Source organism: Nansenia antarctica (assembly GCF_963989245.1).
Source record: "Nansenia antarctica genome assembly, chromosome: 12".
NCBI classification, from domain to species: Eukaryota; Metazoa; Chordata; class Actinopteri; order Argentiniformes; family Microstomatidae; genus Nansenia; species Nansenia antarctica.
In genome coordinates, this window is record NC_137682.1 from 30,298,223 (window position 1) to 30,312,924 (window position 14,702).

Here is a 14,702-nt window from a genome sequence, read left to right on the forward strand (position 1 = left end):
CATGTCCGCGCTGATAGCGGACCTTGAATATCGCTACTACTTGCTGAGCAGAGCCCCTGGGAGCAGGCTCGCCGAGGAGGAACGTTCCCTCGCTGATCACGGAGACTGGGCAGATTTGACTCTACCACTCACCAAGGAGAGCCCTGAGAGTGCGGACTGAGTGTGTCTAGCTAGAGGGTGAGCCAGACGGTCTAGCCACCTTGTAACAAGCGTTGGGTGGAGGAGGGGGAGGAGGCTAGGATAAAGGACACCAGCCGACCGACCATATACATATCTACATATCCATACATTACTTACAGAGTCCTTTAAGAGTTCCATTTGGGGATACACCGTACCCGCTTTACACACCGGTCAAATCCAGAGAGTGTGGACTCTCCTCGGACACTACAAATCAACTACTATATGTAACTACCCATACTGTACTTACTATATGTAACTACCCATACTGTACTTAACATTTCATAACTGTACATATCCGATTATTATATCCTATCCCTAGTGCGTATGTGAAAAACCCAACAACCAGCTATTGCGAACACTTTGCTTAATGTGTCTATATCACAAATGTACATTTGACAAGTAAGTAAGCTAGCTAAGTAAGTAAGCTAGCTAACTATGATTGGAAATGTAGTATCCAGTTGTAGAATTATTTAATTGAATGGGAAAGTGTGTCCAAACTTTTGACTGGTACTGTATTTATCCCTACTTTTTTACTTTGGTGATGTAAGTTTGTTTGCTATAGTTAACTAGCCAACTCCATAACATTATCCAAGCAAATTACGTGTGAAATTAGCATGCTAGCAGGTGTTTTCATATAAAATGGCCATGCCAACATAAAAGCTAGTGAGCTAGTGAGCCTACATCAACCTTAATGCTATTCAAGTGCAAGAAGATTACATTTGTCTTCTCCCAATGTAAGATACACATTAATCTGTGGTAGTAAGCACACTGCTAGTGGTAGAAATTCTGGAATGCAAGTGTCAGCAGTCCGGAATGTGTGTCGGCATAGCAACAGCGTTATGATCAGAGCCGCCAAGTCTCACGCAATCGCCGTGAGACTCACGCATTTCAACCAGTTCTCACGCTCTCACGCAGCACGGCGAGAAATAACAATTGTTTTACGGGACTTTTATTTTTAAAATTCCATGAAAGAAAGCTACCGGACATGAGTTTCGTGGCATCTTTCTGCACGCGCGTTAACTTGAGTCTGCAATCGAAGCGGCAGGCGAGCGCTGATGGAAGAACCTGTGTTCGCGCGAGCTGCAAGAACGTAGCAAGCAGTGTTGCCAGATTGGGCTACTTTTGGTCACACTGGACGGGTGGATTCGGCAGCTTTTAGACCGGTTGGGCTGGACATTGTCAATTCCGTCTGGCAACCGTGGTAGCAAAATATGTGCATACATTACAACATCGTATCTGGTAGCCTACTGGACTGGGTTGCACCAACCCCTAGTTGTTACTAGCTAGTTTCAAACTAGTTGTTTACTAATTTCGGTTGCACCACGCCAATCTTTTGCCAATCTTAGCTAGTAAATACTCAGTTTTGGTAACTGTTTTTTGTTTCTCTACTGTAACATAACCAGGTACATTAATAATAATAATAATAATAATAATAATAATAATAATAATAATATAATAATATAATAATATAATAATTCATAATAATTACAATTTACAATACAAATACAACAATTGGGGGTCCCTCAAAAAAAATGTCAGATCAGCCACCAAGCCCTCATTCTGACCCAGGAAAAACCCTGGTATGTACTGTATAACATGATAGCCATCTATGAGCAATGCTCTGTATATAAGATGATGATCAAGGGTCTTTCTGCTGCAGACCAAGGGGCTGAGTCCTGTTGATGGGGCCCATTTTTCTTTTAGAGTCTGTAGGCTACTGTATTTGTTTATTAAGATTTCATAAATATGATATATTGTCTGAATTTTTGTCTTGTTTTATAAAATGTTAATTATTTTCATTTCTTGTGCTGGTTTATTATGAACAACATGTAAAATTGCAGGAAACTAGCACAAATAATTGGGTTGGAGAGAGGGGCCGCCGCTGCCAAAACGCGCACAGTTTTGGGTCGCTCCACCGCCAAAAAATCTCACTCCAAACTTTTGGTGAAACTTGGCAGCCCTGGTTATGATTACATCACCCGGACACTATTTGGCCTGGACTAATTCTGGCATGACATTACCAACATTCAAATAAGCATCTTCTCAGATCTCAATGTATGACACATCATTTGAAAGCTTACAATCTGCACTTTTATATCTGGAAAAAAATGAAACATTGCCCTACTTGGGGACTTTTTCACCAGAGACTGTCACATTATGTATCCTAATTACCTTTGTCAAACAACATTAATAGCTAGGCAATGATGCATTCATAAAGAAACATACCGATATTGGCAACAGAAACATTTTAAATTCTGAATTAATCATCTGAGCTGTGGCCAAATTGTTTAATCTCAATAAGTCATTCTGTCAACAAAACAAATACATTTTGGTCATGTACATCATTGTCTTGAATCAATAATTGAATAATCAACATACTGTAGAAACACATGTTAGACCATCCATTGACTATTCAACCATGTACCTGTAGGTAATGACATTTAATGCAAGACCAAATGTATGCAAAAGAGAATATCTATTAGTGTTTGAATTATGAATTATCTCATACAGTGGACCTACTTTTATGTGGATACATTATTAACCATGGTCCTCTCAAGCTCCTGTAAAGTGTTCCTATCTTATGGTTCAGAACACTTTAATTTCCTCTGTGGCATAGTCTGAAAATAAATGAAACAACCTTATAAAAAGAAATATTTCTGTATTGAACATGTCTCAGATAATGCCTCAACATTGCTGTTTAAAAATATAATATGTCTTATGTTATACAGTGATGGTAATAACATTGATCATGGTGGTGATAACATGATGGTATTCAAAGTGAAAATGGCAACACTGTCTTCAGAAAAGGCTGGATTCCGTTTTAGCTAGAACACTCAACAATGATGGTGTTGAGGGTAAGAAGGGATAAGCCTTTCATAGTGACACTGTGTGGAGAAAACAAGTATAGCAGTAAATTATTTAACAATGGCACTGACTGCTACTGCTGACGTTGTATCACAGTAGGCTTGTTGTAAAGTAATACGACACAGGCAGGGATGTTTGTTCTAACACACTTCTTCTAACAGTGTTATGTGTCAAATGTGGTCTACCAGGAGACACTGTCTGAATAAAAACACCAACAATGTTTAGACCTATCAAGAATGTGGAGACTTATTAGATATAGCACCAGTGTGTGGGAGTAATACCTCATTGTGGTCCCAGGGTTCCCTGCAAAACTGGCAGGCCGGAGCGCTCAGTATGTCCACTGTGGGCTCACTTTGATCCCAAACAAGTGCCTCCTGTTGTAGTTGAATGCTGTCTGAGAAAAGGAGACAGACTATGGAAAATGTTCACAGTTGAGTTGTTAACGTTTTTTTGTTTGTTATTTAACAAACAAGGTATGTGATTTCCACCTCCTTAACAACAACTATCTATAGAAATGTGAAGGACAGCAATTATACATGAAATTGGATATAATTATCATTGTAACCACAACAGGAGAGGTGAAGCAACAAAATCATTCAAGGGGAACAATGCAAAAGCTTCTAGGGCCCTCACTTAATGTTCCCTCTCACATGTTGTACTCTAACCACCTCTTAGTGTCAGGTTACATTCTAAGACATTACATTGGCACTCTTATAATAAACACCCCACTGCACCCTCAATGAAAGAGGTGAGAAAGAACGCAGAGAGAGGAATTGATTTTCAGCTTTTGAGAGAGGCTCAGATTAAATGTAGGTCTTTCCTATCAATTCTTTGTAATTACTTTCTTAGACTTCTGTTTAATCATTGCAAAGTCTGCAGAGGGGCGACGTGCCATGAGACGACAAGAACTAGGTCATGTGACCTTTTACCACTGCATTGTGGGAGGAGGTGAAGCAAGGTACCCAATCTCCACCTAACCCTGGCAGAAACGGTGCCACGCCATTAGTATGGGAACAGTGTAATGTTATTTCCCAGCAATGACATATTCCATTCATTTAATTTAGACTTTTTCTATGTACACAAAAGGCCTATTTCTCTCAAATGTTGTTCACAAATTTGTTTAAATCTGTGTTAGTGAGTACTTCTTTGCCGAGATAATTCATAAATCCATAAAAATCCAATAATCCAAGAAAGATTGGAGCAAAAACAAAAGTGCCTACCATTTTACTCTGGGGAGAGACTGATGTTGAAGGAATATGAGTGTTCCACAATCTGATGACTCAGCAAAATGCCTCCCATCTCTGGAGAAACACAGAAAAATGTACTATCCAGTGGAAACCAAACAGAGAATACAGGATCCACACACTCACTGTTCAAATCACATGAGAGATGTAACAATAAACTCATAAAATAAAATCAAAAGGGCCCTCACTTTATGAAAATCCTTAAATTATAAATCCTTAAACTTAATTAATTAATGCAAGTCTTTACTGAGTGCCTGAGGCCAAAGTTTGCATTTAGTGTTGATTGGTATGCTTTTAATGGATTCACAAAGCCACTGCAACATTTCTTTCTCAGAATTTACTTGAACATCCAAACATATCGAGCTGGAAATATCCTTGATTGAGTTATGATGAATATCAGTTATTTACCATCTGAGACAAACCACACGACTGCCAAGAACAAGAGCAGTGTCTGTAATGTTATATATTTATTTTTTTGCATTTTGCCATCATTTGCCATGTCCTAAAAAATATATATTTTTATACTTTGTTCAGGAAAGGAAAAATATAAACGGAAATGTCATCATTATCATTAGGCTATAATACGCCTAACGTGTGTTTGCCATACCTGCTTTGGAGTGGACTTAAATTGTGCCATGAATGCGTCTGAAACTTCTAACTGTCATTTCAATAAACCATACATTTGAATCGATTTCAATAAAATTATGTAAACTGCAGTCACAGAAAGATGTATTATGCTTGCAAACTAATGCTTTTGTAGGCTACATGTACGGCTATCAACATGACATGCAGGCTACATGTACGGCTATCAACATGACATGCAGGCTACATGTACGACTATCAACATGACGTTAACATTAATGGACCGGATTCCCTCCATTAGCGCGGCCATTTTAATTGGTAATGCTGATCAATTGTAAATGTTATAGATTCAGGCCGTTTAATAGCAATTTATCCCCTCAAGGTATACTACATTACAAGACCACTAAAGAGTTAAATGTTAGTCACAAACAAGTGTTCCAGTGCTGTTTGCTATTTCAATGCTGCTATATCCTAAGCAAAAGAAAAAGGTATCCCTTTTGTATGGGTAACACTTTTTAGGCACCAATTTATACAAGCCATTTATTAAAGGTTTATTCTGTGTTTTCATATTCTCATGTAATGAGTAATGTAGTAGCTGGTCAGTTAGACGTGACCCAGCAACCCTCCAACCCTCACATCCGGTGATTGAATCAGCGACCTTGCGGTTTTTGGCTAGCCTCCCTAACCTGGCCCCTATTGTTTTGTGTGTGTGTGTGTGTGTGTGTGTGTGTGTGTGTGTGTGTGTTTGTGTGTGTGTGTGTGTGTGTGTGTGTGTGTGTGTGTGTGTGTGTGTGTGTGTGTGTGTGTGTGTGTGTAGGGGATGGGGGGGGTCTTTAGGGGCTGGGTAGAAAGATAACACTGCACGTTATGAATAGCAACTTAATATGCATCATTAACTGAAGGGCTGTAGCACTGTACATAATCCAATCTCAAAATGAGCCCTAAACCCAATGAATAACCAAGTTTAACTGAAAAACAAAACTTACATTTCAGACTTCAGAATTCAGGGTGATATGCAAATTACATGTGAAATATACTCAATGTATATTAATTAACATTGTATTCTAACTTCATATCATATTCTATCAACAGAGTTGTAGCCAAAAGATCAAAGCCCAAGACAACCTAGATCTAGCCTACTTGCCACAACTACATTTCTCATTGATCACATTAGAGGTGCTACTGCATTGCAGCTGAAGGACCAGGTTACCAAACATTCTGTACTGTCTCTCAGGTACATTGGTTAAAAACACTTTTTTCATTACACTTAAAATTGTTAAGTTGCCAACATATTTTGCATACTTTGTTTACCAACAGGGGTTTCTTGGCCCAAAAAATAAATAAATGTTATATATCATTTATAACAACAGAACATGATTTATTTTGCCAATTTTACAATTTTTACAACTGAATGGGTCCCAAGGTCCCTAAATATGTCTGATTTGTACAAAAAAAAATGTACACCCTAAAAGTACCATCTGGAGTCTAGCCAGACATGTATTGATAGTTTGAGGATGAAGTATACAATAGTGAGGATGAAGTATACTATATGATAGTGAGGATGAAGTATACTTTTTTTCACTTGGGATAATATATTCTTATATACATGTAGCCTGTGTTTTTCAATAGTTTTCAGTGTCAACTACACAAATGACCATGAACAGTTAAATTATCTGAATACTGAATGAATCAACCATCATTCATAAAATACTGATAGCAAAAGATTTAGGGTTTGGAACCCTGCCAATATTGTTGGTGGCCTTAATGAAGCATCTCCAGCATGCAGGGAAGATGAAGATGTTTCAGTAAAATGTCAAATGAGACCCTTTGAGACACACCCCTCCATGGCAGTTTAAGGTGGTATGCATGGAAATTAGAATAGACCTCATAGAGGGCTTTTCTAAAGAATACATGAAGGGGATATTGCTTGGAAACCACTATACGGTTCTACGCCCGCTTTGAGAACAACAGCATCAACCTGCCTGAGAGGGCGTGCACCACATTCAGCACAGACAGCGCGCTGACCATCACTGAAGCAGCACCTGGGCCAGACGGCATTCCAGGCTGGGTGCTCAAACAGTACATGCCGCGCCTGGCTGGTGTGCTCACACACCTTCTCAACCTCTCCCTCTCCACAGGTATAGTTCCCCCCTGCTTCAAGTCAGCCATCATTGGCCCTGTGCCGAAAAAGAACAATGTAACTTGCCTAAATGACTATCGCCCTGTCGCTCTCACTTCCCAAGTGAGCAAATGCTGTGAGAAGCTGGTCAAGGGGCTGGTCTGTGACTCACTATCACCTGATCTGGACCCCCACCAATTTGCCTATCAGCAAAACAAATCCACCAACGACTCCATTGCCACTGCTTTCCACAATGCCCTCACCCAACTGGACAAGAGGAACTCCTATGTGAGGATGCTGGTAGTAAACTACAGTTCAGCATTCAACACCATTGTCCCCTCCAGGCTTAACACCAAGCTCAGACACCCAGGCCTTAATCGCGTCGACCTACAGGAGAGAGGTCGACCGCCTGGCTCAGTACAGCCAGGAGAACAACCTCTCTCTCAACAGGCCTTCTACAGAAGCACCCCCCCAGACAGAGGCACCCCCCCAGACATCCCAACCGCAGCCTGTTTGAAACGATGCCATCCAAAAGATGAGGCCTCTTCCGGAGCCTCAGGGCCAAGACTCAGAGACTAACAAACAGCTACTTCCCCCAGGTGATCAGACTCTTGAACAAGACCATTGTAGTCAACTGACTATCTTCCCCTAGCTCACCCCTTCTGCATGGACTACAGCAACCCTAAGCTCAAGCCACCTTACTACTGTGAACTCTATTATAATTAGCGGCACCGCTAGTGCAACCTGTCTTGTCTTACCGTGTCTTACCGTGGCACCAATGCCACCTTATCTTATACTATGCCTATTATTTTTTGTCTCTTGTCCTGTACTACTGACACTTTTATCGTGAAGTATGCTTGATTTATTATGCCAATGTCTTGTGCTGCAATGCAATGTCAGGATCCAAAGCCTAAGAATTTTACTCTGTTACCCTTGTGTAATGTGACGTGACAAATACACTTGAAACTTGAGGTAATAATGGCACCTTTTTCATCACTTTTACTGGAAACAAAAGAGGTGAAAGACAACACCCACCACATTTCACACCATGTCCACCCCTAGGCATTCATAAACATGACCCCTGAATGGAGCTAATTCCTGTCTTACCCAGGAGAGATAGCTGTTTTGATCTAGGACATGCTGTCTTTTATTTTCTTGTTGGCTATTTTCTTTCTCTGTTCTTTCACAGGCTAGCCTATTCATGTTGCTAGGTTTCCTTATTGTTCAGAAGAGGAAACAATGCACACCAGAAGACTTCTGAAAGTTGACAGTAATCCCTGAATAAGAATGTGAAAGTGCATATCACAACACTGCGTGCACAACACAGGTACTGTAAACAGCAGTGGTAGAAGGAGAGGGACTGTATTTTTGTGAGAATGATGATACATAGACACAGTACATGTGGAGCATGTGTTCATTACATATCAAAACAAATAGGGATCAATATCTGTATTAGCTTAGCCTGTACACCATCTGTCTAATTAAGACCATTCCTCTCCTTGTGTCCTCTCACACTACGGCACAGTACCTCTGGGTGAAGCATCTGATCACACTGCTGGCTGCTATTCAAGATCTTCATGTACCTTATCAACATCAACAACCATGTGTGTCTACACTAAACACTGCCACTCAGCTTCCTCTTGATCTAGACATTGAGGCTGTGCCCCAGACAGGAGTGAGTGTGTGTGTGTGTGTGTGTGTGTGTGTGTGTGTGTGTGTGTGTGAGTGTGTGTGTGTGTATGAGTGTGTGTATGAGTGTGTGTATGAGTGTCGGGGCGGGGGGCAGCATGGGCCCTCAGTGCCAGGGCTTTGTGGCGTAAACACATGCCCAGTCAACACAGCTGGAGGGGTGTACGTATGTATGTATGTGTGTAAACATCACCTGCAGAGACACCAAACCTACTAGTGAGAATATTATAAAAGCACACAGGTGTAACGTGAGGTGTCAGCACACTTACTACAGTACAGAGGACACACCTCTAGTCAGTAGGTGAGCGACTGAGCGAGATCGGGGGCCAGGGAGGAACACAACCCAGGGAGAAACACAAACACAACACAACCAGGGAGAAACACAACTCTGGATTTCAACAACTTACCTTTCCACCTTGACAGGTAAGCCAATTTAAGAGTGTTGATTTATTCTCCTGTGGCTGGAGCATAACCCTAACCCTAACCCTGTCATCCAGACTGAAAACTCTACTTGGCACATAACAGTTAAAAGGCTGATATCAATCATTTTGAAATGTACCTACTATGACTTTTAGAATAAATGATGCATACCGTCCTCTTAAATTGACATTCCACTAATGTTCTTATTGTTTCCAAAACGCATTTGCTTTCCAAAACAATGTAAGTGAAGAGCGGCATGTCTGCCAGCAAATATGCAATATGTAATGAGAGTAATATGATTAGTCTGTCTCCACTGGAAACGTTGTATGCTAGTGCATATAGGGCTGGTCTCTGGTCTTGTACTTGTGGACCTAGTATTAAAATGAAATGGTCTTGGGAGGGGGGAAAACAATAATACATTTGTGTGATTTATTATGGGGACCTTCTTTCACAGAAGCGAAACTATTTTGGATTGCGTACCTCTAGCTGTAGCTGTAAGTTATGTAACATGGGTATTTATCAGTGTTAACAAGTATTTAATTGACTGAAACATCAAAATGTAATGAGTGAGGTTATACCATTGTAATGAATCACACATCAAGATAACAAGAGTAATTTGTTGCTATGACCTGGGAATTGATTGTAGTACACAACAGATATTATATTCCTGATAGATCATTACACAAAATGTGTCTAGGAAAATACAGAACACTGCATTATTGCTGAGAAGATATTATTGACAATTAATGTCAATTAACAAACTAATATATACAATTCTAAATCTAAAGGAACTCCAAATATAACATTTACTGTAAAGCCTCAAAGCCTTGAAGAAGATATACATTTGCATTGAAAAGCTTGGATTGAGACCAAATGAGAAAAGTCTGCAAACAAAACATGCTGTGTGATTATGGGCTTCATTTTAGTGAAATATAAGACGTATCAAAGAGTTGAGAATAGGGAACAAAAACACAAGCTCATTGGACTGGGCTCAGTTTCCCAAAGGCTTTGTAGTTAAAGTAGTACCAGGTCCACTCCACCCCTGGACCAGCAAATGTCTTGTTCTTTTTCTTATAGAAGATTGAACTGCAAACATAGATTTACAATGTGTACTCTCTTGCAGCTTTGAGGTAGGGTTGTCGGAATGAAGTGCTACTTAAGTTGTGATCATACAGACCCATGATCATTTTGTACTGAACACTCTGTAACAATCATGCCACCATCACATTCAGTATTTCGCGGGGCTTGGCAAGAACAGATTTATTTAAAAACTCATTTGCAGTTAATCTGGCCAGAAACCTCCATTAAAAACTTGTGTGTTGGGGTGTCTGTACCAGACCAAACCACCCATTGAGAGATACAAATAAAGTACTAAATAACTCATGGTTAATATTTATCAATGTAGTTTTCTCTACCAAAAGCCTTTGGCAGAATCTACATTTTTCATGTCAGCTTTAAAGAGGGAAAAATGACATGGTTAGAGACTGACATGATGGTTTCTCTACAGTGCCATCCGTAAGTATTATAAAGAATGAAATGATCATTTGTTCAGCTCTGCACTCCAACAGTTTACAGTTCAGCTCTAATTCAATGTTTTTTTCTCCAGATTGGTTTCACCATTTAAAGAACAACATGTTTTAAACATACTCCCCCATATTTCAGGGCTTCAAAAGTATTGGAGTGTTACTGCCTGAAGTCTGTAATCATTAGACTCCACCAGACGCTGGGTATATTCTCTAGTGATGGGCTGTACCAGGGCTGTACTGCATCCATCATCAGTTGTTGTTTGTTTTGAGGTGTTTTTGCCTAAAATCATATAATCAGGAAATGAAATGCATGTTCAATTAAAATCAGAAAATGTACTTGTCCCTAGTTCCGTAGTTGCTATGGCGTTATTTTTTATTTCAAGTTCAAACTGTTATATTAAAGAGCTAAAAGACAAAATGCTTCCTCTTTCCAATATTTATGGAGGGCATTGTATCTATTCAACCCTAACAATTACCATTTTGAATTGAAATGGACACATTTCAAACATGTTGCAACAACATGTGTAACTTCATCGATTAAGTGTGATTAAGTTAATTAGTCTCGATAGTTCATATCCCAATCCACGTGTTGTTTCATATGAAAGGTTTACAGCATGGTTGCCTTTGAATGACTATAATATGTTATTATTTTGACTGAACGTGCAATAATAAAAAAACATATTGTTGTTTTCACTGACAGACCCCAGGATCTAGAAAATGTTTGGGTTCTTACGGAAGCGCATCCAGGACCAGTTCACTGAGCGAAGAACTCACAGAACCAGGCTAGTGACCAAAGATGGCCGCTGCAACATTGAATTTGGCAATGTGAAGTACAGCAACCAATTTGCTTTCCTTATGGACTTCTGGACAACCTTTGTGGAGTTCCGCTGGCGCTTTGTGATCTTCTTTTTCATAGCCTCCTTCACCCTGAGCTGGTTCATCTTCGGCTTACTATGGTTCTGGATCGCCCGGACCAATGGAGACCTGACATGGCAGAACCCTCCTGATGGCCATATCCCGTGTGTGGACAATGTCTTCGGACTTACAACCGCCTTCCTCTACTCCCTGGAGACACAAACTACGATAGGGTACGGTGGACGCGCCATTACCCCTCTCTGCCCTGGCGCTGTCGCCCTCATCATAATCCAGTCTCTTATAGGTGCCATTATCAACTGTTTCATGTGTGGAGTCATCCTGGCCAAGATCTCCCTCCCTAAGAAGAGGGCCAAGACCATCACTTTCAGTGATATAGCTGTCATTTGTCCTAAGAATGGCACCCTAAGCCTTTCTATCAGAGTAGCAAACCTACGCAAGACTCTGATGATCGGGAGCCAAATCTACGGCAAACTGCTCAGGACAACGATTGTGCCTGATGGTGAGACGATCATCATGGACCAAGTGAACATTGAGTTCATGGTGGACGCTGGGAAGGACAACCTGTTCTTTGTGTGTCCTCTCACGCTGTATCATGTGATTGACAAGACAAGCCCTTTCTTTGAGATGGCAGTAGACACGCTTCACAAGCAGGACTTTGAGCTGGTGGTCTTTCTAGATGGCACGGCCGAATCCACCAGCTCTACCTGCCAGGTGAGGACTTCTTTCATTCCCCAGGAGATAATGTGGGGCTACAACTTCCTGCCTATCATCTCCCGAAGCAAAGAGGGTAAGTACAGAGTGGACTTCTGTAACTTCTCTAAAGTGGTGCCTGTGGCCACTGCCCACTGTGCCTACTGCTTCCACAATGTGAAGGGCCACCACCATCACTCCATGAGTGGTATGGACAACCAGGGCTTTGAAGTGATTGACATCCTCGAACAACATGATTTCACCAAGATGTGAGCATTGTAAGCCACCATGTGGCCTTCAGGACACCCTTTGAGGGCCCCACAAATGTAAATGCTGAGGTATGTGAGATGCAGATAAGAAGATGAATCATGGTAACAGTTGTATGCAACCACACCTATCACCTTTCTTAGAATAACAACTCAACTATTTGATGACCAATTTGGCTATAAACAACATGGTAATGGCTTCTCTTTAAAATGTGAGAATAGTAAGAGACTCTTCACATTTGCTGGTCCAAGGGAAATCCAAATGTATTATTTGGCTAAAAAAGAAGTGTGGGGCCCTGACCTCCAGCTTCGTACATAAGGTTTACCCATTGTCTTACAACAGAAACAGCATTGTGACGTTCCACACGGACGTTCAGATGACATGGGTCACGTTAAAACAATGACACCTGTCGTAAGACAATGAAGGTTTACTGAGAGGCAGGAAGAGAATAGAACACTGTTATTCCTGAAGCTTTACCTTACCATTACTCAAAGAACCAGTGTGAAATGTTATTGACATGGATGAGACAAATATAAGAGTGGCTGTTTAGTAATTCATGCTGTGTGAGGGGAAGCCTGGTCCTAAACCATCAGGGGATTTGTGATAACTTAAGTCCTTTTTTATGAAATATTCAGAGACTGAAGCACTAACAAAAGGTTTGGCTTATAGATGCTTCTCTTTTTAAATGATGGCTGATTTTTCTCTTGTACTGAGGAAATCAATATAATTGTAATTATGGATCAGACAGCAGTGACATAAATATGATAATCAAAATTCTTTAGTAATAAGTATTGTTGTATTATATCTTAGGGTAAAAACCCATAAATGAAATAAAGACTATTTTTGCATTCAAATTAAATGCAATTTGTGATTTTTCTCTGTTAAAATCAGGCCCGCAGAGCTCCAGATCCAAATAGAATGAAAAAGGTCGGAGCAACAAAAGACAAGTGCCACCCCCATTATAGTTCTTCATCCACAAACAAAGTGAAGTTGTGACAGCAAACAAACAGCCAGACTTCCGTGCTTCATTAATTGAAAGGTGGCAGCTGTTGATGTCATCTGCCTGCAGGTATTAAGAGGACAATTTGGGATTCAAACAATACTAAAGCATACTCTTCACCACCATGGTAAACAGCTGAGGGATGGTAATGGACAAATGTAACCACACTCAAATACACACTTGGAGCTATGGATGCAAGGACTGACCATCCATGAGATGAACATGACAGTTTTAACCATGTTTTAACGCTATACAGAGTTTGTTAACAAGTTGTTGTGTTCTGATGGGGCAAAACAGTTGAACTAAGCTCATGAGGCATTTCTGAGTTACATTCTTCAACAATCAGTGGCTATATATCAATAGTTTTAACCCTTTAACATAAAACAGATTATTTTTCTGTAGAGTAGTGGCAACGTATGTGTTTGTATGTCTGAGTGTACAGTAGACGTGTGTGTGTGTGTGTGTGTGTGTGTGTGTGTGTGTGTGTGTGAGTGTGTGTGTGTGAGTGTCCGTGTGTGTGTGTGAATTTAAATGTATGTGTGTGTAGGTTGTAGACTGTGATGTGGGCCTATAACATTAAGAAACAGTATACAAGTGAAGCACATTGTATGTCCCCCTTTACAATGTGGTTACATATGCTTATTAGATCAATATCGAAACAGTACATTTCAATCCGTGTGCTGTACCACATTATGTTATCTTGTTTCTTGTTGCTAGACACATTGTCTAATAAAAGCTGTGTGCAATCGCCTGGGGACAAGGTTACATATTGCTGGGCTGCAACACGGTATCATTGCAAAACATACTACATCTCGGCAAAGTCCTATTTTGTCCAAATAGAAGACCTCTAGGTAATGTCCTGATAGAAGACCTCTAGGTAATAGAAGACCTCTGGTAATGTCCTGCAAGTTGTGGTTAGGTCGTATTAGCAGAGAATGTGTATAAAGAGGAACACACTCCCCGCAAAACATTCTATTTTGTACCAGCGGGCAGTGCTAAAGATAGTAAGGGGAAATACAAGGGCTTCAATGGAGATTTTCCCAAATAATTATTTCAAAAATGATTTTAGATACTAAAAGGCAAATTGACTTATTTCCAAGAACATTATACATATATAGTGCGCTGCGCTGCGTAGGTAATGGAACAGTGAAGCATTCTTTCTTCTTTTGACTCGATACTTACATTTACATTTTTGACATTCAGTAGATGCCTTCCAAAGTGACCTACAACAAATACATTTGTCT

General features: G+C 40.3%; 1 protein-coding gene across 1 annotated transcript; it reads left to right on the forward strand.

Moving 5' to 3' along the window:
- Positions 1-11,342: 11,342 nt before the first annotated feature.
- LOC308168173 (ATP-sensitive inward rectifier potassium channel 1-like) lies at positions 11,343-12,464 on the forward strand (the record flags this gene model as incomplete). The annotated part of the gene is made up of 1 exon (XM_080542663.1): positions 11,343-12,464. One exon carries the CDS (start codon positions 11,343-11,345, stop codon positions 12,462-12,464), a length of 1,122 nt encoding a protein of 373 aa, XP_080398789.1.
- Positions 12,465-14,702: the final 2,238 nt, after the last annotated feature.